The sequence below is a fragment of the Zosterops lateralis genome (genome assembly GCF_965231275.1).
Source record: "Zosterops lateralis genome assembly, chromosome: 3".
Classification (NCBI taxonomy): domain Eukaryota; kingdom Metazoa; phylum Chordata; class Aves; order Passeriformes; family Zosteropidae; genus Zosterops; species Zosterops lateralis.
In genome coordinates this window covers 95,913,217-95,940,059 of record NC_139764.1, presented here as the reverse complement: position 1 = coordinate 95,940,059, position 26,843 = coordinate 95,913,217, and the positions used below count along the sequence as shown (strand labels likewise).

General features: G+C 37.4%; 2 protein-coding genes across 3 annotated transcripts in view; one reads left to right on the top strand and one right to left on the bottom strand.

Moving 5' to 3' along the window:
- The window catches only part of TRAPPC12 (trafficking protein particle complex subunit 12), a 50,753-nt gene extending 41,406 nt beyond the window's left edge, over positions 1-9,347 (bottom strand). Inside the window, exons 1-3 of the mRNA XM_083856926.1 lie at positions 9,294-9,347; positions 7,335-8,545; positions 4,111-4,227 (exon numbers count right to left, since the gene is read on the bottom strand). Coding sequence (XP_083713052.1) covers positions 4,111-4,227; positions 7,335-8,540 — 1,323 coding nt within the window. The 5' untranslated portion in view covers positions 8,541-8,545; positions 9,294-9,347. The remainder of the gene's footprint in view (positions 1-4,110; positions 4,228-7,334; positions 8,546-9,293) is intronic.
- A 28-nt stretch (positions 9,348-9,375) lies between these two features.
- EIPR1 (EARP complex and GARP complex interacting protein 1) overlaps positions 9,376-26,843 on the top strand; it is a 73,435-nt gene continuing 55,967 nt past the window's right edge. For both annotated transcript variants that reach the window (XM_083856921.1, XM_083856922.1), the window contains exons 1-3: positions 9,376-9,508; positions 18,876-18,959; positions 23,102-23,234. In XM_083856921.1, coding sequence (XP_083713047.1) covers positions 9,467-9,508; positions 18,876-18,959; positions 23,102-23,234 — 259 coding nt within the window. In that variant the 5' untranslated portion in view covers positions 9,376-9,466. The remainder of the gene's footprint in view (positions 9,509-18,875; positions 18,960-23,101; positions 23,235-26,843) is intronic.

The following is a 26,843-nucleotide window of genomic DNA, read 5'->3' as shown; positions in this document are numbered from 1 at the left end:
ACATTGGTAGAGCACTTACATATCAGTTAAGAAAATGCAGCTAGTAACCCTTTCCTGGTCTAGCAGCTTGAAGAAATTATTCCCTATTTAGAGGAAACATTACATATTTAGAGTGGCAAGATACAGCAGTCTTTTTTTAAGTATGATAACCACGAAATATTGAATTTTCCTCTGGCTGCAGGCATCTTACAATTGAAAACATCAGAAGGGCCTCTGATAAGCAAGACTGTGCTATTTGCTCAAATCAGGGTGAAAAATTAGTCTAAAATATGGAGAAACAAGAACTAAGATAATTGCAGCTTGCACCTTGTATTTGCTGCTGTAAAACAAAGCAACACTGTGACAAGAAGATCTTGCTTACATTTATTTGCTCTAGATGTTAATGCATGTTCCTATGCCAGACAGATGAAACTTCTTAGAAATCAAAAACTCATATTTTCTGTTTACATTTAAAAACTATAAAAACTTATCCAGTACAGATGTAAAACTCTATTCACAAGTTATTATAGAATTATTGTGCAGAACTGCTCCAGCAGCCCTGTATCTCTTTAAAGCCCTGAAGGTGTAAAACTAATTCACCTACACCATCTCCACACCATTTTGCTACCAGTAGAGCATTTCCAATTCACTGCTGCCCATCCCATAGAAGAAACTGAAAATGTCAAAGTACAGTTGTTCAATAAACCATCTTTGGCTTACTGGCAAAAATCTCATTCAAATCACCTAGAGACCAAATTGATGCTGAATAATTTTGTCAGTCAAGTTTAACAACTTAAGTTCAGTTCCTGGTGAAAAACTATTTGTCTTAGACATGATGTTACTGCTGGTGGTCTCATCAGAAAAGGTGCATCTTTGGAAGTTCTGCTATCAACTTCTTGATAAATTTTGTTGACTGACAATTAATTGTACTTCAGGAAGCTTTTGCAGACTGCACTATGATTCCTCCCAAAAGGATATCAGTCTCCAACACTGTTTGCTGCAAGGACTAACTGCACCTTACCCACGGAAGTACTTTTACTTAAATGTTCTTTACTGGAACTTTTACAGAAATGTGAGAAGGTAGTACTCGAGAATGCACAGGGGAAATGGTTCAATACAAGGTATTCCTTTGTGGCCCTGGTTAAAAGAGGTGGTATCTTCATTTGTAGATGTAACCTAGGAGGTGGTACTGTCAATATATAAGGACCACATCACTAAACAGAGATCAGATGATTTACAATATCTGTAAACAAGAACAATAGAAAAGGTAAAACACAAGGCAAGTCATGTAATTTAGAATGTAATGTGCTCAGTTCTGAGCAGTGATAATAAAAAGATGTTAGCTTCAATTGGGAGAGAGTCTGAGAAGAGGTCCAAAGATGATTATGAAGGCATCCAGGACAAGATGACTAGGGAGGGGTTATTTCTTCCTTTAAAAAGAAAATCTGAGAAGTGGAAGTGCCATGACTGTCTAATCATACAAAGTAGCAGGGGAGGAAAAGCAAATATTAAGGGAAAAAAATCACTTAAAAAGCAACATAAGACCAAAACACTTAAACTATTGTAAACAACTTTAGCTTTGATTAGAAAAAAGACTTTGAGGAAGGACTGATTAGAATGCCTTTGATTAACAACCACAGGAATGAACTTCTGGAATAACCTTTGAAAGTAGAAGCAGTGTGTCTGTATTTATCAAAACAGCCAAGTAAGCTAACAGAATTAATCATATGGCGGAATAGAGAATCTTCAGAACTGCAGCTGAAGACATTTGGTTTGAAGATTTGGTATACTGGTGAGGAAATTTTTCCACCCACGCAGGATTAAAACAGAAACCAGATACTAAGAAAGCAGTTTCCTCTAAAGCAGACAGGCTTAGCATACTTTTTTTTTTTTTTTTTTTTTGTTTTGTTTTGTTTTGTTTTGTTTTGTTTTTTGGTCCCCATAATACAATGGAGTTTACCCAGGATCATCTGAGAGTTTTATCCTAATAAATTTCTTCATAACAGGACTAAACATTTACTTTTGGTTTCAGCAGTCACTAGTGTCTTCCTACAGCATGTGATAATTGTTGGGACTTTTAGATGGAAACCCATTTAATTTAGCTTGCGATCAGGGACCGTAGTATTCAGTCTCTACTGACTTAAGAATTCAGATGACAACTCACATGTAAACACCTACCTAATAGGTATCAGTCTGAAGGTGAAACTTATCCTAATTATAAGCATTTCTCTTCTGCACTGCAGATGCATTCAAAATACACTCTTCTAAGTTGCTGCAAGGGATTGAACTGGGTGACAAAAAAATCTTATGTTCATGCACAGTACAAAAGGATATCAAATAAACAGCTGCAGAAAAAAATCTTAACTTTGTGTACACTGCACGGCAATATTCCAAATATTCACTAGTTTTTAACTAAATTTTAATATAAATATTGCCTGTAAGTTGTCCTTTGCAATAAAATATTTATTCACTGAACACATTTGGTGAGGAATTCATTCATACACAAAGTAGAATTCATGACTAGTAACAGAGTACTTTTTATATGTCATTCTGGCCTACTATGTATGTAAAAAGCATCTGTCTTATTAGTTAATATCATCTAGCATAGGACTTCCATATTCTTAAGTCTGAAATCCTTTTAAAGACTATAGTCAATCAGAAATAGATTTTCCACATTTAGACTAAGAAGAAATGCAATGTTTGCTAGGGAATAAAAAAAAGACCAACTAATTCTCATTGTAAAAATAAACAAATGCTACAAATGAAACTGAGAAAATTATTTTGCATACTCAAAACGAACCAACAGCTAATGAATGAAAGCCTTGAAAACCGAAGAACATTCTGACTTCAACCCAAATGTTTCTATCTTATAAAAAAAACTGCCCTTCTAAATAAGGCAAGTTTTTTTAAAAAAACGTAAGTAACATAAGTGTGCCATAAGTAACAAAAAATCCTACAGCTGCCTCCCACCTTTACTGCCCTGGGCCTATAATCTTTATCACTACTCTTCTGAATTTTAAAAGCGGGCTAAAAGCAAAACTAGTATCAGCAGCAGCATTGTGCTTAAGGTACAAGATGGTCTGCAGCATAAAAGAACATCTTGTATAGACACCACTACCAGGATAAATAGAAAAGCATTTCCCACACATAAAAAATTCTCTTCCGGAAGACACTGATGAGTACAAGACTTTTGCATAAGATTTTTTTGTCCCTCTGAAGTCAAGCAGAACATTGAGATAAACAGAAAAAACATGTTTCTAGGATGGAGATCACAATCTGTTTTTTCATGTTTAGTTTCTAAAGTTACCTCTGAATTCCATCAACAGTGCTTTCTGATACCTCCTAGGGTATTCCTAACATGACAAAAAAGTCATCTCTTTTGGAGCTTAACGTGTAAAGTCACACAATTAAATTAAAAGATGTTAAGTACTAAATACAGCCTGTCCCGATAATTCCTCACTACTTTTCCTCAGTAAATTTTCAACCATATTTTAAAAAATAAAGTAAGTCCAACCCATCTTGTTATGTCATCAAATTAAGTAAGGCTCAGTCATGTAATAGTAATGAATTTTATACAGGAACACAATGGTTAAAGTAACAAGGCAAGGTTTACAAGGCTGCTAGATGTAACTATTTTCAGAACAGAAATATTTACATTAATGAAAGGATTAAGTTAAGCTTTCCTGTGGAAGTAATTTGCTTTAGTTTTCTGCACTGAAGTAAAAAATTAGCCAGTTGAAATTATCATACCAGTTTGGCTTGCCATTTACAACTTTTATGTCTTTTTGTAAAACACTCAGGTGAAAACATAAATACATACATAGGTAAACAAAAACAGGATTAAGATCTGTTTTGCAACCATTTGTATTACATAAAAACTCACAGTCACTTAAAATATTTTTTTTTTACTTTTGCATGTAAAAAAATGTTTACTATGTGATTTAAACCCAAATAGTTAAAGCTCAGAGTCATTCCCATTAAAGATTACCGTAGTTTGGCTAGTTCTATTGAAGGATCAGGAACAGACTAATACACAGATTTTTTTTTCCAGTTTCTCCTCAGTCAGTAGCTCCCAATTATCTTGAGAGAAAAACAGTATTAAATATATATTATATGATGACTGTTACTTACAATTAGCTGCTTCAAGCCTACAAATGACTGCTCTACAGAGTTGGCATTTAAAACTTGTCTCTTCACTGCAGCCTGCTCCCCCAAGAAGCGAAGCATTAGGTCTTTTACTGCATCTCCCTTTGTGTTCATGGAGCATAAAAAGAAAACACATAACAAGACAATTTAAAACATTATTTCAGCTAAATAAAATGTAGAATTAAAACCGAGCAAAAGAGTTCCTTCCTCTAGATAAATACATATTTTCCAGTACATTACATGTGAAATAAAGATAACTGCACGTGTATATACAGCATTGGAATGAAAACTTCTACATTTATTCCACATAATCTCCTATATTTTCTTTCCCATGTATAGGTTTCAGTTAGCATTGACACATTCAGATTTATTTGCCTCTTATACTATTATCATTCACAGATCTTATAAAATATTCCTCAAAGATCTTATAAAAACCAGAAAGTTGTACAGGTTTTTCTAATGTATAATAACACTGAAAGGTGCAACCTACTCATCAAAGATAAACATGCACACAGTAAGTTAGCCTTAAATATCCACAGAAAATAAACTTTGAGAGATCGTAAACCAAAGTTAACAGCAACCCTTCAACAAGTGTTTTAAATTCCAAAAGAATTAGCTGCAGGCATCAGTCAGACAAACAGGGCTATCTGAGCTCAACAGCTTTTTCCCTAAAAAGAGAGTGAGCTGCATATAATAACATAGAGCTCAGCTATGACAAAGACAGCTGACATGAAGTGCTTCAACTTCCCAGTGATGGAAAATATATTTGTGTTTTCTGTCTAGTTTCTTAAGGAATGAGAATAACTGTTTCACTACATGGAAATCTTTATGTCTAATGATGTCACTTATCTATGAATAAACAACATATCTGCCTCTCAGATAGAAGAGCCCAAAGAATTAAGAAAAGACAGAGTATGCAAAATGACATAAATGCAGAAGAATTTTTAATTCCCTTTGGACTTTGGGTCCAATAGTCCTTTGGTGTAAGAAACAGTACAAATGAATGTAATGAAACAAAGCACAATGAAGAGAGCAACTAATGAAAAAGGACATAATGGGAAGAGCATAAAAAGCAGCATTCAGATTTGTTCTGACACTACTACAGACAATCTTTACCATATACAACCCAAGAGAAGTTTAAAAAAACAATGTTATTTAAATTATTATCTAAAAGCAGCATGCAGCTGAAATAAAAATCATTCAGTATTTTTCTTGGTGTGATTTATCGACATAAGACTTGCCTTACAATACAATTTCTGAGCAAGCAGGTCAGAAAATAAAGTCCTAAGCTCATCAATACATGCCGTGTGAAATTTCAGTCCTTCCCTGAAGCACACTTAGAGGTCACTCACTGTAAATGCATTTTGCAACCAACTTCTCCACCCACTGCATGTAGCTTGGTTTAACATCTTGCATTAACATTCAGCATTAGCAAACTATTTATACCAAAGCTGGTAACAACCCTTGTTGGAAGCTGCTTTAACACTGAAAACGTACCTCCCACACTGTTTCAGTTGACATTTCAAGCACTCTACAATTGCAGTTTCAGTTAAATGCACAATTTGTTATACTATGGAACAATTATACCAAACTAGGGGATCAGTCAAATCAGTCAAGGCATGTGCTCAGGCCACAGAAAAGCAGTAATTGAAAGTGAGGAAAGTTTTCTAAACATAAAGCACTTCAAAACTTGTGGACATGACTAGGAGACTCTCATAAATTATAAACAAGAAAGCAGTAAGATTTCCTTTAATTCCATTGATGATTTTACATCAGGTCTTTCGTAGAGATACATCACATGGACATTGTCAAACATCTTCCCTTCAATTATGCACTAATGTGTCCAGATTTAGGGAATCATCAGCAGAAACAAGCCTTTAATCCCTGACTGGGCTGAGGAAGGTGAAAGAGAACTACTGTAAAAAAGGAAGCTTGTGAAAAGGAGAGCACCATCCTTGCAGACTGCAGAAGGGATCACTCCATCTGTCTAACTGATTAGCTGTCAGGAGAGAAAGAATACACACTGGAATAACTCATCAAGGTCTAAGGGATATTTCGGGCACAACTGCAGGAGGAATAGCTTCCTGTTACAGTGGTTTTTTTTCATGCTAATTACGTGGCTCTGTGATAACAAACTCATGTTTGAAGATAAAGCAAACCCAAGAAGCAGCAGCAGTGTGGCATATGTCTAAACCGCTATTTATTGCTTGTGACAGAAACCCAAGATTTTTCAGATAATTCATCTATAAGTCTGGACCTGATTCACTCCAGAAACTCTTCTGATAGCTCCTGTAGATTGGGAAATTACTGCAGACTGCTCTCTGCTTCTATCTGACTATTGACTGATGGTCTTTGCTATGCATAATTAAGGATTAAAGTATCCAGACCCTCAACACTATCTATCTACACAACAATTCTACTATCCAGATGCATAGATATCAAAGAGTAGGATTAGCCTGTTTCAAGAAAAAACTCAAAATATTATGATGGTTAGACTGGCTGAGCAGCAGGACAAAACTACTTCATAAGAAATCCTGAATAGATGTAAAATTTCCCAAATTCTGAAAAAAAATGCTTTATGCCTTCTCACCTGTTAGAAATTGATAGATGACAAAAAATTACTTTTCACTACTATGATCTTTGCTTTGTAATCTCCTCTAGTCTTTTAATTTTGGGGTTATCCCTTCCCAGCAGCTTGCTACAGCATTTAATCTTTCTTAGTGGTCATAACTTTCCATTGCTTAGGGAAGATAGAAATGATGCCATTTCAGTGTTAACATTATTGAGACCACTGTTAACATAAGTGAAATTATTTCCCACTCGATGGCGACAAGGAATTCCACAAGCAAAGCTGTCTGCTCTTAGACTCTGCAGCACAGCTTAGAGAGTGTGCATACATTCCAAATGTGAGTATTACCTTACTAACTCAGAGGACCAGAAACAAAGTACTTAAAAATACAAACAGCTCTCACTTCTACAGAAACTGTCAACACTGGCTTTCAATGTAGCAATCAAATGTCCCTATGAATAAATGAGATCTGGTTTTAGCCTCTTCCTGTACAAGGCAGCAGTGACACTGCATTTTCTAATTAGGTCTGAACTAATACACAAAAGGTGACCAGATGAAGCACTATGATACAGAGATTATACATTATCTTCTACAGTATTTCTAAAATATAATCACAGAGGAAGATATGGTAGACTCTTACCTGGATATTATCGAATTTTAATCCGGGCATGGTGAGATTCTCTTTATCTATGAAGACAGCACTGTATTGTTGTGTGGCAACTGAAATGAGAACATTTCTTGTCTCCTCACTAGGAATCCAAGCATCATTTCTTCTATCTAGTTCGCTCATATTTAAGGCTGTGGCAAATGGGTCATCATTCCCAGCAAAAACAGCTTGGATTTGTGAGAACGGCTTGGGGGATTGAGTTACTTCTAGAGATGCTGGGGGACCACCTGCTTCAGGTCTCCCATTTTGCACGGGGAAAGTAGGATTGGATGAAGAACCATCTCCACCATTAGAAAGAGAGGACATTTGTTCTGGAACTGAAGAGCTTGCATTGGGATTACTAACAGAAATAAAATTGGATGTAGTAAATGAATCAAAGAAATCGGAAGCTAAGGTATTAGTGTTAACAGTGTCACCAAAGAACTTGCTTAGACTAGGACTTGGTTGAACCACCTGTGGGTTAGACTTCACTGGAGTCTCTATTATACTACTAAAACTGGGAGATTTCACCATCTGAGGCTCAAAACCATCAGGCAGGAACAACTGTGGCTGGGAACCAGCACTGTTTGCTTGGCTGAAGATGGTGCACACAGGAATGGGCTCAGCCTCAGAAGATGGTTTGGTAGGACTGGGTGATAATATTTGGTCCTCAGGTGTGTTTTCATCAGTACTATTTGGTTTTGTTTCAACAGGAACATTGTTTCCCAACTTTGGTTCCTCCTTCACTGTTTCCTGAACTGATTCTTCTTTTAGAGATGCCTGATCATCTGTTCCAATCTCAGAAATGTCTTTAGGAGTTTCTTCATGTTCAGTTTCACTCTCATTACTTAAAAACTCTTCTTTATCCACTTCTGTTTGTGATTTTTGATTATCTTTAGCTTCCATTTGGTCTACAATCTCCTGAAGACAACCAAGTTCACCTGTGTCATCTTCACTATTATTTGGAGAATCTGATATAATGACACTCTCCATCATTTGCTCATTAAGTTTATCTACAAAATTATTTGAATCCTCTGATACAGTTTCATTCCCTTCAGACTCAAATTCATCTCCACCAAGATCAATGGTTTCCTCATGAAAGAGAATTTCTTCCTGAGTTTTCTGCTGAACTATGGCTCTGTTGTCATCTTCATCTGAGGTGCTCTTTGCATCCTTAGCATTGCTTTCATTATTCTCCATAGTAACTGGAAAAAGAGAAGCCCCCACCGAAGGAAGAATTAGTTTTATTCCTTGTATATTGCTTGGGTGTCACAGTGAAACTCGTAAGTATCATACAAATAGTGAAATTCTTGCTTTAAAAACACACTAATTTCATTTTTTCACATCTTCATTTTTCACATTTTTCATTTAACATCTAACCACAGAATTAATTCTGAAAATATTTTATCTTTATTTTTTCTGCAAATCGTAAAACAATTGAGATTGGAGACCAAATGCCCAAAGATCCACTAAACACACATGAAACAATATAAAATCGTATCAAAGACTGGCTTGGTTTGGAATGGGTCATTACAAGATCGTCTGATTCCAAGCCCCGTACAACGAGCAGGGACACCTTCCACTAGACCAGGTTGCTCAGAGCCTGATCCAACCTGGCCTTGAACTCCTCCAGGTTTGGGATCTCCCCAACTTCCGCGGGAAACCTGTTCCAGTGACTCAACATCTGCTTTCCTGGCCGCAAACACCCGCTAGGTCGCGGTTTCAGCAAAGAGAAGCGTGGGCTCAGGGCTGTCACCGGCGCAGCGGCCGAGCCCGGCCCGGCCGAGCAGGAACAGCAAAGCCGCTAGCGAGCCCCCGCAGCCTCGGGCCCGCCGGCCTCCCTCACGGCACATCCCCGGGGCCTCCCAAGTAACCACCCGCCCACCCGGACGCCCCTCAGGCCGCTCCATCCCGCTCCATTCCATTCCGTCCCATCCCATCCCGTCCCGTCACCTCCGCGCCGCCGCCGCGTCGTCTCCGCTCCCCCCGCACCGCGCCTGCGCCCGGGCCGGGCCGGGCGGGGCCGCGCACGCGCAGCTCCCGGAAGCGGCGGACGACGGGCCGCGCCGAGGGTCAGAAAGTATCAGAAACGACGGGGAGTGCCTGGCTAGGCTGGGGGGGTCACGATGGAGGACGACGCGCCGGTGATTTACGGGCTCGAGTTCCAGGTAAGTGAGGCGGAGGAGGGTTAAGGGAAGGTTGGCTGGTGCCGGTCCTGCTTCTGAGAAGGCGCTGGCTGCGGAGTCGGGCGTGTATAGTGGGACAGAGGAGAGCCCGCCCGGGGGACACCGGGGTCCTCCCGCCTCTCCCCAGCCGGGACCGGCGCACCCCGGGCACCGCCGGGACAGGGGCGGCTTTCGGCAGCCGCCTTGGGGTGTTTAAGGGTGGCTGGGCAGCGGCCGGGAGTCGTTCCCGCCCCAAAACGCGCTGTTTGCAGGGCGGGTGCGGGGCCCGGCCCGGCTCCTTCTCCCCGAGGGGCCGGGGGGATCCTGCCCGCCCCCCTCCTGCTCCGCCTCTGGAAAAGGCTCTGTCTGGCGCTGGGGCGGCACGAGAGTACTGCCAAAGACATCCCCCATTCTGCCGTGCCAGAAAAAAAAAATAATTAAAAATTGCATTTCTGAGGAGAGAGCATGAAACTGTTTCTAGTAAGTTTCATAAAATTCCGACGAATTTTATTTGGTTATACCCTACCGTAAATCTGGGTGAACTTTGTGGGACCTCCCTTTAAGGTCTATGTATGTGCATTTGTCCCATGGGACAAATCTGTCCATCGCATCAGTGTTTTATGGCTGTAAGGAAATGGAACTGTCTAACTTACTAACTTATTGATCGTCTTCTTAGAGGAACATGCGTGTTGTGTTTAATGAGGTTTCTGTAAGTTCTGGGAAGGCGGAGTGGGAGGGAGCCCAATTCCTTCTTCCTCCACCTACGGGCTTTCCTCAGCTGTTCTGTGTTGTCTTTGGCAGCGGCTGGCTTATCATCACTAGCCATTATAGCAGTAATACCTGCAGAAGAAAACCAGCACCTCCTGATGAAGCAATTCATTCTACAGTAGATATAGTAATATAAATATCTACACTTGCACTTTTTTTTTCTTTTGGCACCTCTGCTAAAGTGTTCGTGAAAAGTTATCTACAAAGGTTATTTGTAACAAATGTCCCGCGTACTGAATAGTGTGCTCTGTAGTCCTGACTATACCAATAGATTTTATTAGCAAATTTCTTATTTGTTTGGTTTTCCTCTTGTACAGGAGCTGCTACGTAATATTCACCTGCATTAAATGTTGAATGTACTGAAATCTGCTTAAGTTCCATAGTATGCTGTCTGCTTTGCATGATAGTATTTTGTGATTGGCTTGAGATGGCTGTAATTTCTACTTCAGACTTAATGAAACTTATATTTAAATCTCTTTTGTGAAAGAGAATATATACCATGTATTTAATAAAATTCATAGCTCATTTCTAGTAAGTCACATATAATCCATCCTCCAGGAATTTGGGCAAGCTAGTGTGTGTTGTCTGGGACCTGTGTATCCTGCCCCCTCCCATACCATATATCTCCTACAGACTTCTCCTCTAAAGTATGTAACTTGTTGGAGTTATCTGGCAGGAGGATAAAGCAAAAGGATGAATAAAGTGGCTGTAATAAAAGGAAATTGCTGTTAATACAGATCACTTAGGGAGAGGATGAGGAAAGAAGAGGTGATTTATGTATAAGTCAGAAAGGGAGTATAGAGATGAAGGCTCTGTTTTTGATCTCCATTAACTCCCTACCTTAAAAGCAAATTGCATCTCTGTGTGTTTTGAAAATGGAGACACTAATATAGAAACTTAAACCTAAAACTGGTCTGTTTTTTCCAACTTCCAGGTCTAGTAAGAAAGATTCTTATTTTTTTAAAACATAGTTTCTTCTGTATTACTAGATAATAATCATTAGCTATCTCATTAGAGTTACTGCTTTTTGTCTGAAAGCATCTCTTCAGACTGATTTCTCAGCCAAGTTTTAAAAATTTTGGCATTGCTTCTTATGTTTGGGCTCCAGCAGTCAGTGAAAGTCCATCTTTGGCCACTTACAGAGAAAGTGTAGTCATCTAGATGTGCTTTCCATCTGATCTAGTGTGACTATGTTTATAGGAACATAAAGCTGATTCCTCCTAGGTGCTATCCACCAACTAACTTAAAATTATTTCTGCATGGTTTCTGTTCATTTCTCTGTACAGAATGTGTTCTGATGGGTTATACATAAGGTAACTTAGAGTAATGAACAAATACATTTTTCTCTTTTTTGATCTCTTGGGTGTGTCTGTGAGTGATATGAACTTTGTACAGGCATGCAAATAATGTGTGAATTTTAGGGTGTATGATTCTTTTTGTGACTTAAAAATACTTTCTCACCATTGTTGCTCTGCTTGTCTGACTGCAGTGGAAATGAGAAGGTTACAGTGGGTGGTGAATGATAATGTGAGATGCTGCTTGAATTAAGGTACTGAGTGATGCGACTGTGGTTCATGATGATGAATACAAAGCAACAGCAGCAGCTGCAGAACATTTCAATACCAAGGTGGTTCTTCTAAAAGGAATCTTGATAGAAATAATGAGTGTCCTCAATTATAAGAATGTGATGAATGAGGTCCTAGGAACATCGCTAAGTGCTGATTTGTGTCAGGGAAATTATGTAGTTCTTGTCAGTTCAGCTGTGTAGAGCTGACCTGGGCTTTACTCTCTAAACTGAAATATATGGTATGTCTACCCCATCTTGAATTGGCTTTCCTTTTCAGGAACTTGCAATTTTCCCCGTGTTTTTCTTGAAGGTTTAAACAGTGATGTATTGAGCAGGTGTGAAAGCACCACTGAACATCTCAAAATACCATATTTGCCTTAGGTTAAGGTTGACTGGATAACATTTATAGCTGTTGTGGTTTGAAAGCAAAACGAATGAGAGGCTCCAAGTCAGAGATATAATTTAATAAGAAGAATGGTAAAAAGGTAAAAGTAAAATAAAATAAATGCAATAACACGAAGGATCACTGACAGAGTCAGAATACACCCTGAGCAGGATGGTGGAAGCAGTCCAGGTGAAGTGCTCTTCCTGAAGCAGTGATTCTGTAGAAAGGTCTGGTAGCCCTGCTCCTCTGGGAATCCAGTGGATAAGGGCCCCTGCACTGTCCCACATACCAGCTTATATCCAGGTGAGAATGCTTGGCTCCTCCCCCTGGGCAGAGCATCTCACAATAACATGAGAAGTGTGAAATGGGTCCTTGATGGCCCATTAACAGAAGACACCCCAAAAGTCATTAGCAGAAGACACTCCAAAGGCGTTAATGGGCCATTAGCAGAAGACACTCCAAAGGCCATTAGCAGAAAAGGCAGGTGGCTTGGGAAAACACTAGCCCACCTGGTTTCAACAGTTCATGAAGATGGTGATACAATAAATACTTTGTGTACATCCTACACTGCAACCCAGGACAATAGCCCTGGAATTGAGCAGTGGGGGGAGGTGCTGTCTGGGATAGGCATTTGGTTCAGGCCTACGTCTCGCTTGTTTAAAAGCATGCAGAAGCCAGCCAGCATCATGAGATGACGGAAGAGGAACATGACTTATGCCAGAGAGTGATCATTTTGGAGTGTGTGTTTGGCACATTTAATGGATTTTGGGGATACCACAGCACTGAGCTTAATTTCATCATGGTGGATACTCGGACTGTATGTTGCATGTCAAAACTACATAGAAGGACAATGAACAGGAGGCAAGGACAGCAGGAAGCTGCCTGGCTGAGCACAGGGCTATACTGCCCATGGGCAGCTGCAGCAGCACCCTGAGATAGGGTCTGGCTGAAGCAGCCTTGAAAAAAGTTCACTGATGCTTTGGTAGAGTTAGTGTTCTGCATTGTGGTTGTCCTGCTTCTTGAATAAGTGATACTTGGCCCATTTTGTGTTGTCTGTTAGTTGTTACAGGTTTTATGAATCTGAACAGGCACTTGATTTTTAAGACTTGCCTGCTTGCAAGAATAAGATGAAACTTAATTTCCCTAAAGCCAAATGTATTTTCTTAGAGTAAGAAACTTAAAGCAAAATACCAACTGAAATTGGTCACAGGTCTTCTGCAATCTATGTGTATATACCTGTTGTCATCAGTATGTATTGAGAATAGCTCATCTGGCTTACCTGTGATGGAGTAAAAACCAGGTATAGATTTAGTAGAAGTGGTAAAAGGGGTCTTCTCTGGGAAACATGTGTCACTTGTGAGCTATTCAGGGAAAGCTGTGCTGGCTTTCAGACTCGGCTTTGTTCCCAGTATGGGAGTGCACAGCCTGTAGCTCCTATTGGCAGTGGTGTTTTCCTTCCTGGGGGAAGCTTTTGTGATCTCCTGTGGGTTCAGAAATAGTGGCCTAAGCTGAATCTATTTAATTTTGGTCCAGCTTTAGTAATGTCTTTGGAAGATTTACTTTAAAAATTGAATCAGTTTAAGAAACTGTGTAATGATGTCTTACTAAAATTCCTAGCTTTTGTGTCAGTTCTCTTTCTTCTCTAAGATTACTTGCCTCATGAGTGTCAAACCTGTATATTTTAAACCTTTGTGGTTTAAAGTGTTATTGGAGGAACAAAAGTAGCTAAAGTGGCAAAGCTCTCTTAACTAATCCCCCAAAGATCTTCATAATGCATGAAGTGGAACAGTTGGAAAGTATTTTTTTAGGACCCTTAAGCAATTAGTAGGTTCTTTCTAATGTTAGATATGGTACAGAATAATAACAATATAGAGATACAGTTAGGTGAACTTGAAGGAACTTTTACATGATGATTGTTACCTTCATGACAGATGCATGAGTTTTCTGAGGGTGATTGTGCTATGCAGGTCTTTGTGCGCAGGTTGCATTTGTTGCTGTGAGGGTTTACAGAATCTGTCAATCTTTGGAATAGGGTCAATGCACTAAATACTTCAGTGGTGGGAATTCTTATGTTGTGAAAGATTTGGGGAAAGCAGCTGTCTGAGAGCACTGAAGGTCACCTGGGCATGTGTGCTGCCAACCTTTGCAGTCATAGTCACTGCAGCTTATTAGAGCCACTGAGAGAGTCTCCTACTGTGGTGGGAGAAACAAGACTGTCTTACCTAAGTAAGAATCAAAGTGTACTTACTTGAAAATTGAAATTGTGCCAGAAGGCAAAAATAACATTCATGACATTGGCAGCCTGGGGCTTGTCTGGAGGAGCAGGGAACTTGTGTAGTCTGCCTCCAGAATGAGGCATCAGCAAATACAGCTCCTCACCCTGAGTAGAAGTACACTAGTCCTGGTTTTCAGCATAAGCAGGTGGTCAAATATCTTTAAATTCAGATTTAGGGATTTCAAGCCAAATACTGTATCCTTACATTTTGTATTGCAAGTTCATGGTTTGTTAGTACAGACTGATTGTATGAATTTCAAACGATGCTTGGTTTGCAGAATAGTTTTTGTCTTAAATGTAATACAGATATTCAAATGTTGGGGTCTGTTTGTTGTCTTGTTTGTTAATACCAAACCAGTGCAATGCATCAGCATGACAACATAAACTTTTTTGTTTATCTATTAATGCCCTAATGGGAACAGTCAAATTAATGAACAAAAACCAAACCAAAACTTTGTGCATTTGGCTGGTATTCCAAAAGATGTTGAGGAGTGAAAGTTTTTCAGAAGAAATGAACAGAGAATCAGTGCACTGATATTCTATAATGCATTTAGTTTAAACCGACATTCTTTACCCTTTTGAGGTTTGTCATTGTGTTCTTTTGGATCATCTTTTGGTATTGTCAAGTGCAATAGACTCTATTCTATTTCTTTTTATTCTTCTGCAGGCAGCCTAAATGTCAAGGGCAAGGTAGAAGGTGATCTTTGCCCAACATCACACTGAGCATAGTGTAGGCATAGACATGACACCCAGTCTCCAGTTAGTCTTACCTGCATTCTGCTACAGTGATTGTTATTTCTTTTGCTTTATCTTGATACTGCTGTCTCTCATGCTTTTGTTCTAGAGTTTTAAATGTCCTTTGCATGTCTGTTTATTGTAGTAGATTTGCAGTTCAGTTGTCCTATTTTGTAAAACTGCTTACTTTGAACTATGCATGTTTCCTCATAGGGCTATTGATAAACATGAAATTTGGACATGTAGCCAAAAAGTTCTTTGTGGTTCACAATGTTTTAAACTTTGCTTGCTAATATTTTTTCCTACAGTTAGGCCTTTATAAAAATGAAATTATGTAATTGCATAGATTGTTGCGTTGTCTAGCACTATCAGTTAGATGAGGTGTTAACAGGATGTGTAAGGATTGCTTGTTTTCTTGCTGCTTGTGTCTTTCAGATGTGTATTCTGGTTATTTTCTAAGCGTTATGACCTAGAAAGTTTTTTTGAGTAAGTAGTAGTTTAATACCTTGACTAGATTCATAAAATGGTTTGGGTTGGAGCAGACCTTAAAGATCCTCCAGTTCCAACCCCCTGCTGCCATACCTTCCACCCAGACCAGATTATTCAGAGCTCCATCCAGCTGGGTCTTGGGTTCCAGGGACAGGGAGTCCACAACCTTTCTGGACAACCTTTTCAGTGCCTTACTACTCTCACAGTAAAGGGGTTTTTTTTAATTTTTTATGTCCAATCTAAACCTGCCTTTCTTCAGCTTAAGGCCATTCTCTCTTGTCCTATCACTGTGTGCCCTTGTGAAAAGTCCCTTTCCACATGAGCCCAATAGTAAACTCTCTTTGGGCTAAATATAGTTCTGTGTCCTGTGGGTGCAGACTTAGAAAAGTAATAATTTCTATTGGTTTAGATTAATCAATATTTATTTTACTACACAGTTTTGCTTATTTTCTATCTATGAGCTGCAGTTGTAAGGCAAGATGCTTTATGAAAGATTCAATTTCCAACCTCCTCTGACAGGTTACAGTACAAGATGGCAAAGTTAGGGCACTTTCCTTGATCTTGACAGTACTGTGGATTCAGTTGTATTGTTCATTACAAGGATTACTTGGTGTCTTCATCTGTTGAAAGAACTTCTTTTTCTCTCAAAGTAGACAAAATTACATGTCTTTGTGCTGGAGACTAGTGATAGTTGATTGTGCTGATATTGATGTTATGAATCAGAGTCTTCCTGATTTATGAAGGTTTGATGAGTTTGAACTTTGTATCTTATGTATAGATGTGTTGTTTTGATTTTTTTTTTTTTGGTTAGCCTTCTGATGTTTGCATTTTTGTACTGGAGTTTTTTCACGCATTGTAACATAAACGAAGTAGATTGTTTTCACATTCCTCTTTGTGATGAACTTATAGTTTCACCAGTGGGGTCAGAGAAGTGTCAACCTCATGGCCCAATTGCTGATCAAACTCCAAAAACTATATAAATCCATGTAAAAAATAAATGTCCTTCTTTTTTACCCTGACACTGTGTGAGTATCCTTCTTTTCATGTCTGACTAGCGACATGGATGTTGCAGGGTTTTTTCGTCAGGGAATAAACAACAGTGTGTTTCTTCTTGTGAATGTGTCTAAATATTTTTTCTCCTGTCTTTTTTTTTTCTTTTATTTCTGCAAAATGAAAAATTATTTTAAGGAAGAGCTAGAGAAGCTGATGACATAAATGTTACTATGGACTTAACACAATTTTGTTTTGGGTACTTCGTGTCCAACTTTACGCATTTTTGAAAACAGCCTGATGAGACCTACTTGGAAAGCTTTGAAAGGGCTGGAAACCTCTTTTATTTTTTTATTTTATTAAAGATCCTGGAGGTCTCTCCTTCTCTTTGATGTATAGAAACAACAGAAACTTCTTTGATTGAAGGAGATACATAGCTGTTGGCTCATTTCTAGTGTTTTCTCAAAATAATTCAGGACAGGTCTTTTAAATGAAAAGAAATACTTCCAAAGATCTGCAAATGTAAATTCTGTTAAAGACAGAAGCTTTTCTGCAATCATCTTGGTGAACCTAAGTTGTGTCTGTCAATCAGGAGCACTCTAGGCTTTTTGTAGATGAGTGCTACATAAATAAGAAAGTAAAGCAAATTGGATGGATTGACACTGATCTTTGATCTGCATTTGAGTATTTTGAACACAAACTACACATTATATTCTCTAGTTCTTTCTTTTCCCCTATATAGATATTATAAATGTAGGTATAGGCTATTAGCCTTTACCTTACTAAGCTTGTTGCATTTTTAAATTTCTGATGCTCCATCTTACACAAAATATTATTCTGTTTAAATTACACATCTCAGATAACAGAAAAGAAGCATCTGCTCTATACAGGTCCAGAGATGATTCTGAAAAAAAGTTTTTTCTTATTGCTATTGCCAAACAATGGCTTGCATGGCTTTGCTTTATTTAAGAAAGGTCAAATATCTTCAAGTTGCTTTTCTAGAATTAAAGTGCTCTAAATTTGGGATATAATATATTTCAGATATTCCCTTTCAAGCTTTTAAGCATCTTTTTAATATCAATTTTAAAAGAAGTTTCCACTAGAATGATATTGAAGTGTTCCTGAATCCCGAGGGTAACAAGCTGCACGACAGGATGGCAGTAAGGGCTGTTCAGCAGTTCCCTGAATCCTTCCAAAGCGTTTGCTTCCAGTATTGACCTTAGTGTCTGGAGGGATCTGAGGTATTATATTCCAAATAGGATGTGAATTGCAGAGATTTATTTTTAGATTTTAAAAAAAATTATATCCAACAATATTATTAAGGGTATCTTTTGCATGGGGAAATAGCAGGTATTCCTCACAATATACAGTTGCTAAAAATGCCTTTGAGTATTATTTTACCTCCCATTTACTCAAAATTATCTAAGAGAGTCTCTACTAATGACTAGTGCAAACTAGTGATTGTGGTTTTAGTTCAAGGTGTGCTTAATTTATCAATGTCTCCCGTGTCCCTTAAATGCTTTGTTTAGCTTCTTCCAAGACTGTGGTTGGTATAAGTTGACGAAGCAAGGCAGAGACTCTAGCAATGCCATTAACATAATGCAACAAAGAAATAACATTTTGACAAAAGTTTTAAAGATAAGTAAGTTACTTCTTCCATCATTCAGACAATTCTTATCTCTAATGGACTGCAGTTGAAAAGAGGAGGCTTGGTTTTGAATTTGCCTCTAAACTTGGTGGATAATGGTGAGAAAAAGTTAATTTTTACGCAGGCATATTCAACCTGAGTGGTGTGAAAAATTCTATAAGAACTCCCTCTTTCTTGGATATCATATTGTTTTTTAACAATAGTTAAAATTTGTCCACTTTTCTATGGAGTTTTTTTCAGGTGGTAAAGGAAAATTGAGAAGAGATGCTGTGTTTAATGTTATCCCTGTTATAATGAAGATCAGGTAATGTGTTTAGCACCTGTGTTCCTCAATCCTCACAAGTACAAGAAATTGCACAAAAAATATATTAAGCAAAATGGACATAAAGACCAGGAAACTCTGTGTTTGTAAGAATGTAATGCTTAAAATGACGATATATAAGTTTCAAGATTTTTGCTGAAATTAAAGGATTTTATTAATTGTACTTTTCTAATGGCTTTCTTCTTCTCTAGGCACGAGCTTTAACACCTCAGACAGCAGAAACAGATGCAATAAGATTTTTGGTTGGAACACAGTCTCTTAGATATGATAATCAGGTAATTTTTCCATCAAATGTCAGTTGTAATTTTTACCACTTTTTGTAACATTGTTCCAATATCATCCCTCTTCATTTCTTCCCCCTGTTGAATATGAACATTGATAGTCAAGTTGAAGACTTCTGTGGGTAGAATGTAGAGATATTGGTAGGAAATGTAGATGAATGAAAGCTGTGTGTATTTTCTGAAAATCATATCACTCTTCTAAATTATATGACTAAATCGGATTGGTTTAGTAAAGAAATTGCTATATTTTTGTTAATTTGAATCTATAGATGCTCTGGAGCTATCTTTAAATCCCTGAAGAGATGCAAAGTAAAACAAAAGTCTTTAAGCGTTAATTGCTTCTAATGGGACTCCTGGTGCATACACAGTTCAGTGTACATGATGCTTCATAAACTGGATTTTTCAATATTCATTATTTGAAATCAGATGTGTCCTTTCTGATCATGAATTTAACAATTCAAACTAAAATTTGAGTGACTTTAATGCCTCGGTTTCTATTGAGCTGTTTCTTTTAAAGTTAAGTGCATGAGATGTAATTGTACAGCAATTTTAATTTTTGTGACTGAATTTCAGTAGAAATCATAGTGAAACAAGTCCTTGAGGCTGAAAGGTTTAGAAGGCTGTACTGAGTGCAGGTGGCATGGCTTGAGTAGCAGGGGACTGCAGTAGTGAGCTCTGAGAGGAGGCCCGGGGTTGCCTGTGCAGACATGGCTGGTTCTGGTGAATCCACTTCAGGACACAGGTGAGTCAGTTTACCATGAAGGCCCTGTGCTGAAGCAGAGGAGAAGAGTGAGATGCAAAGAGCATCAGAGAGAAAACACCCATAACCCCTATTGTTCCACATTCCCCTGCCCCACCTGAAAGGGTCAGAGGAGTCAGGGGTCAAGTTCAGCCTGGAAAGTGGGGGAGAGGAGGTACTTGTTTATTTTAAGTGCCAATGAACTAATTAATTCACCTAAGTCAAGTCTGTTTTGCACAGAATATTAGTAAGTGACCTCCGTGTCTGTAGCTTGGCATATAAACTATCTAATTTCTATTCTTCCTGGTTTCTCCTCCTGTCTTTCTTGGAGAGAGCAGGTGCCTGGTGGGAGTCTGTTAGCCAAGGCTAACACCCACCACAGAAGTCCCAGGAATTGAGTAGAGTGACCGACTTTTTTGAAAATGGCCTGTAATAGGCTGCACCAAATGACTTGGAACCATCAGTTTGGGACATGTGCGCTGTCAATTCCCAGTGAGGTTAGAAGGGGGATGGAGTATTCAGTTTATTTACATTTCAAGTAATACTTGGGCAAAGAATAAAAAGAGGCGTGGTAGACAAACTTAGTTAAAAGTTCAATACCCACAGTTATATTTTTGATTGTGCTGTTGCTCTTCAAATATTCAGTATAATGTGGTTTTGTTGTTTTTTGTTTGTTTGTTTTTTTTTTTTTACTGTGATTTCTGTGATGGTTTTACAACTTGCTCAACTAATTAAATCCTGATACAAAATTGTTGTTGAAGCGTGGTTCTCACTTATTAATTGACAGCCAACAGATCTTTAATAATTTAAATTTTCTGATTTTGATAAGTTTATTTGGTATATGCTCTGTATTTGAGAAATGTTTGCATATGTTTCTGCTTTTCTTTTTCTAGTGAATAACATTAACAATAGAAATGCAGGACAATTTCTAGTGTATTCACAAATGTTTGGAGGTTATTGGCCTTTAGCTGTGCCTCAGGCCATCATTTCTTCTCAGCTACTTCCTCAATCCCCAAGAAGTGCCCTAGGCCTCAGCTCATTATAACTTAATTCAGCACTAGGTTCTCTACATTTGCGTAAAAACTTTTTTAGTTACCTGACCAAACTTATGAGCTTTCTTGGAACACTTAATACTTTACTAAGTCCTGCACAGTGAGAGGTTTTACCATGTGCAGATTATTTCTTCCCTTCTGGTCATGGGCAGGTGTAATGCAAATGAAAGAGCAATAATTTTACAGCTGGCATGATAACTTTTGCCTCATTGAGGTTTATTGCTGTATGAAGCAATTTGAGGTATTCATAGAAGAATATATTTTAGATGAAAATATTTTCCTATTAATAGTATTATTTCAAAGGAAAGGAAAGTTTTATAAGATTTTAGATTATGTTAATATTTGACTTATTAATAGTGTATAGTACTTGGCATTTGGTCCTCCTAACATCCTGCAAATGGTTTAAGTAATAGCACTGTGTTCTACATGGTGTAGTTTTGGAACTTTTGTCCTCAGTACTTTTCATTGTTGCTAAATTTAAAGTGTTTATTTACACATTGGAAATACACAAGTACGTAATTTATTCTTTTCTCCTCTCATTCTCAGAACTCTTCAAGTTATTTTCAGTCTTGCGTCTTAGAAGTTAAAATACTAATTTTCATTATTAATATTATGAAACATAAATGAAATATAAATTGTGTCTGCTGTACTCAGCACCTCAAACCTTGTGTTCAGTTCTGCGCTCTTCACTGCAAGGAAGACTTTGAGATGCTGGAGTGTGTCCGGAGAAGGGTGATGGAGATGATGGTGGGTCTGGAGCACAGCTGTTAGGAGAAGCAGCTGAGAGTGCTGGGGTTGTTTAATCTGGAGAAAAGGAGCCTGGGGGAGGGGTGGAGGTGTCTTATCACTGTCTACAGCAACCTGAAAGGAAGTTGTAGCCTGGTGGGTGTTGGTCTCTTCTCTCAGGCAGGTGAGGGGAAATAGCCTTAAGTTACACCAGAAGTTTAAGCTGGATATTAGAAAATGTTTCCATGGAAAGGGTTGTAAAGTGTTGGAAAAGACTGCCCGGGGAAGTGGTGGAGTCATCATCTCTAGAAGAGCTCAAAAAAGTGTGAATATGGCACTTGAGGACATGGTTTAATAGTGAACATGGTGGTGTACAATATTTGGTATTAGAATACTTTCTATGAAATTTCTGTTGTCCTTAGTGTTTAGTGAAGTGATTATTCCATATATTCAAATCTAGTTAAGTAGGAAGATTCTTAGCAAAAAACATTGGGGGAACTCTTGCAGTTCTTTCTGTTATGCTGGTCATCTTATTCTGGTAGGTGGTGTTGGTTGGCATCGCTGTGAAAGATGTAATTTTTCAATTCACAAGATGTAAACAATACTGCTGCATAAGAATTAAATATCATATTTCCCAAAAATCTCAGTTTGGGTTTTTCATGAGCTAACTGTATATTCCACCAGTTTACAACTATCCATATTGTCAGATGAATGGGAGACAACAGCAGAGAGAAGTTATTAAGAGAGAATGTACAGAGATAATTTATATACAGAGAGAATTTATTTGTCCACTATTGAGCTTAGGGTAATTAGTACCATGAGTAACCATTAGTACCATCATTTCTTCTGTATGGTATGCCAGGCTAAAGTCTTCCTAAATTTCTTGTATTTCTCTGGCAACTATAGAGAAACAACTTACTAAAGGGAGGGAAAAATGATAGTAATGTAGACCTATTAAAAGAAAATAGCAAAGAAACCTGCAACAAACAAAAATGAAAATAATAAAAAGCAAACTTAGTTCTGTCTTTTTAAAATATTATCTATATATTTAAATATCATTGCTTTTCTTTATCTTTCAGTACTTTGTTTCCATATAGTATGAAAAGATTAGATTTGTATCTTGGTAAAATATGTGACTGCTAAAGTGAACTCTTGAAAAGTTTCTTACTGAGTGTAAAGTACTTGTTTCAAAGAAGAATCTTTTCCCTCTCTCTCCTTTCTTTGTAGATGGTTTGAATTAGATGATTTGGCTACAAAATTGGTGCAGACATTTAGACTAAGGATTGTAATGTTGTTATTTTTTATTGTTGTAAGAAGTGTTGAATTGTAATATGTGGCTATTTACTGTTAGCCATAAAATGAAAGATCACCTTCGAGCTTTAAGTTGAAAATTAAGAATAAGTATGGTATTTCCTCAAACAGGAAAATTGCTTGTGTTTTCTTAGAAAAGTTAATCTTGCATGAAATCAATGATATAGTAAATTGTTAGTATAACAATTAATTAAAGTAGATATCGGTTATAAAAATCTCATTAAATTGTTCCATGTAGGTGTTGTGTATAATTAAGACCCACAGGAAAACATTTGAAACCCTAATGTTCTATTTTATTGTATTTGCAGATTCACATCATAGATTTTGATGATGAAAATAACATTATAAACAAAAATGTTCTCCTTCATCAAGTGGGTGAAATTTGGCACATTAGTACAAGTCCTGCAGATAAAGGTGTACTAGCAACCTGCTACAATAAAAGTAAGTCCTTCTTAAATGTGCCTAACTTGTACAAGTGTTTTGATATTTTCGAATGTATAAAGTTTGAACTTCTATCTATGTGTAGACACATTCAGTTGGAATTACCAACACAAACATTTCTAAAAAAATCTGCAACACTTTTACCTATCCCTCATTTGTGTCATATCCTTAGTTATCTTTGGTAGAAGTCAACTTCTACATTCATGTTAAGACAAGCAGTGAAATAAACCTTATGCTTGGTTGTTGAATGCAGAGCATGGCAAATAAAATATATTCCTGTTACTTTAAGCATAATTTTTATTGGTTTATATGCTTGCTTTTGAAAGTGCAAGTAAATGTCTTTCAAAATATGCAGACATCCAGCTTTACTTACAACTGCAGATGAAGTTTCTATATAATGTTATTTTTCGTATGTGAAATGCAGGTATGTGCCCACAAAGAGCCACAGAACCTTACCTAAATATTTCCTCAGTAGGAATGCTCCTTGTCTAACTTTACTATAATTGCACAACTATTGAGATTAAAGATCTCAGTGCAATTCCTGAGTGAGGCAGAGGTGAAGGTTTTCTGTCATGAGGCTTGAAAAATCCACTTGCATCACTTGGGGAAGGGGGTGATTTTTCTCTCTGACACAAAATCTGAGGTTTCAGTTGAAATAAATATTATTTCTTCTAGTAAATACTAGTCTGTTCTTTCATGGAAATACAGTCCAAGATTATAACAATTAAGGAGTGAGTTTCAGGCTTTGTACATCTGTGAACAGTTGTAGAGATGTGTGTTCCTGCTGTTCAGCCTTCTGGTTGTATTAGGGAGAGGATTCCAGAATTGCTAAATTCTCCTAATTCTTTTGGATTGAAATAAAACTGCTAAAATTTGAATTGCTTTCACAAATCTTAGACACAATGATAGAAGCTAAGTAGATTTTTCCATTGAAATTATTGTGGGCATTTTGACTGAGAGCTCTTCTGTGAGATTTCCAATTTTTTAATTAGACCTAATAAATCATATGAATGTTTTCTGTTCCAGATTATTTGTGTTATAGGTGTAGTTTATCTGTTTTCTTTATATTAAGCTCTGTTTTTTATTCTTCATGCATCTTACTTTAGAATTATCATCCATTAACGTTCTGCAGAAATCAAGATCTCATTCTCAAATGGTGATTACTAACTCTAAATAGCAATGTATAGAACTGAGAGCACAGTGTGGGCTTCTGTAATAAGGAATACTGAGTTCAGCAGACAACTTATTTCAGGTAGTAATGCAGCCAAATTAAGCAATCGAAACCTTTACAACACTTAATGTATTGCATTTCTCTGTTGTTTTAAAAAGATTCATTTTCTCATTGAAGTACAAATCAAATGCGATGATGCTTTCAGGAACAATTTTAAGTATTGTGACCATCTCTTGTGTCTGGGTTCAGTGTTTCCGTCAATACTTGAGTATTGTTGAAAGTGGGAGATTGAAGAAATGTAATGTGTGTCCATTATTAATAGCTGTTTTTTGAAGTTGCCTAAAGAAGTGATAAAATGTGGCATTGAAGAGAAGTGGAATTATGTACATTTTCCATTTCCTAACTTACTAAATGAGCTAATGGAATAGGGTGAAATTTCCTCCTTTATATTGGGAAAGATACTGGGGGGGGTTTTACTCTCTTATATTTGCAAAGAGTTATCATAACTGAAATACGAAAAAAAAGATATAGTAGGTGCAAATAGAAGAGCACGTTGCCATAGCTCTCCTGATCTTTGATTTTTTGAAGATTTTTATATAGGAAGTTTGGGGAATATAGATTTCTTTTTCCACATGCAGTGAAAAATCTTTCCACGGTATCTAGTTGTTATCATCCCCTGTTATGTCATTGAGACATTGAGCTCTTGTTTATTCTTTTACTTAACTACTTGATAGTTAATGCTACTGCCTGAAAGTCACAGATGACACCAACAATCTTGCTCTGTGTTTTGAAATAAAAATGAGATGCTGGTATTGGCTTCTCTTTTCTCATGAGGGGGTCAAACTTAGCAAAATAATGTAAATTGCAAGTTTTTTTGATAGTCTCTGCTCAGTGCTAAGAATTCTGCATGGGAAATGGATGTGTGCATTCAGCTGGTAACAATGGGTTATTTCTGGAGTCAAGGTTCAAGCAGAAAGTGTAAGTCATCTTTGTGTGTTTGAGAAGAGTGCTGATGTAATAATAATGCTTGGAAGTTTTTACTATTCTGGTTGAGAGAGGCCTTGAATTGATATATCAGAAGTCTTAATCAAAACTCAAGAAATCCTCTCATATGGGGAAGTTCCTGCATTTGGTTTGGTTTTGTTCTTGTTGTTTTGATGCTTAGATCTGCAGCATTTTTTCCATGTGTGTGGGTATGTTTTCTCCTGAATCATACAGGTGGGAAACCTCATTCAGAAGTAGAAACATTCTGGCCCTGTCACTCTCTGGGAGCATGATTTTTTTTTTTTTTCTGCCTTCATGTATATGTGAAATATTTTTACTTGCCCTTGACTTGTAAGGGAAAGAGGCATAAGGAGGTAGAACTTAAAATGTATTTATTATTATTATACCTAGTGGAAAACAAAGTCATGTGCGCATTATAGCTATACTTCTATGTCAGTAAAAAATAATTTCCTTGTTGTCCACTAGTTTATTTTAAGTGCTTACTTTTGATAAAATCAGATTTTTTTTTGCCCATAAATGGCTAAACTTGGCAGCAACCACAGTTCAGTCATTGTTTCAAGAAGAGCTTTTGTTTATTTTAGAAGCTCTAGGCAAAATATGCCAAAAGTGCCAAGTATAGCACATTTCGATTATTGGATGCAGACTCTCCACTCATATTTTTTGCTTTACTGTCCTTTTACATAAAGCTCATCGGAATGTTTACTATTTACTGACATTGATTCTGCATATCTTTAAATTCTATGCTTTCAAGAAAAGAAGGTCCCCCTAAAGAGTAAAAATAAAATGTCTCAGATAACTTGTTCACAAGAAGTCACGGAGAAATTTAAATCCTTGCTGAATATGCAATTTGGGAACTATATTCCCTAAACAATTGGTAAAGTTAAATTAAATGGTGCTCTGCATTCCTTGTTCAAGGTATTTTATTAGCATATCAATGTATAATTAGGTTTTAAAAAGGAAAATACCTTCCTGACTCTGAAGTCAAAATGAAGGAAACTACCTTTTTTTTGGTAGCATCAATATTTACAACTTTGTCTAATTTTGACATTGAAAAGATACAAGGCTTTATTAACAATCCATTCTCAATTATGACATTAACTAGAATAATAGTGGTTCCAGTAGCATCGGAACAGGTGTTTTTGGATCTTTACCAGAAACTCCATTTTCTAGGACCTTTTGTCTTAATATAAAGAAAAAATGGTGGAACTCTTTCTCCAGCCTTCCTCACGCACACACTTCAAAAATACTGACTTAATCATATCATTACAAAGGGAGAACTCACTAGACTCCATTCCTGCCTCAATTTTAGTGATCTCTCCGCCTCACTAATCATGAATATGCCACTTAGGAAGCTTTATACTTTTACAACTGATATTACAGAAAGGTGATTTTATTCTCAAGTGATAGGCTTACTGGTTATGTATAATCTTGTC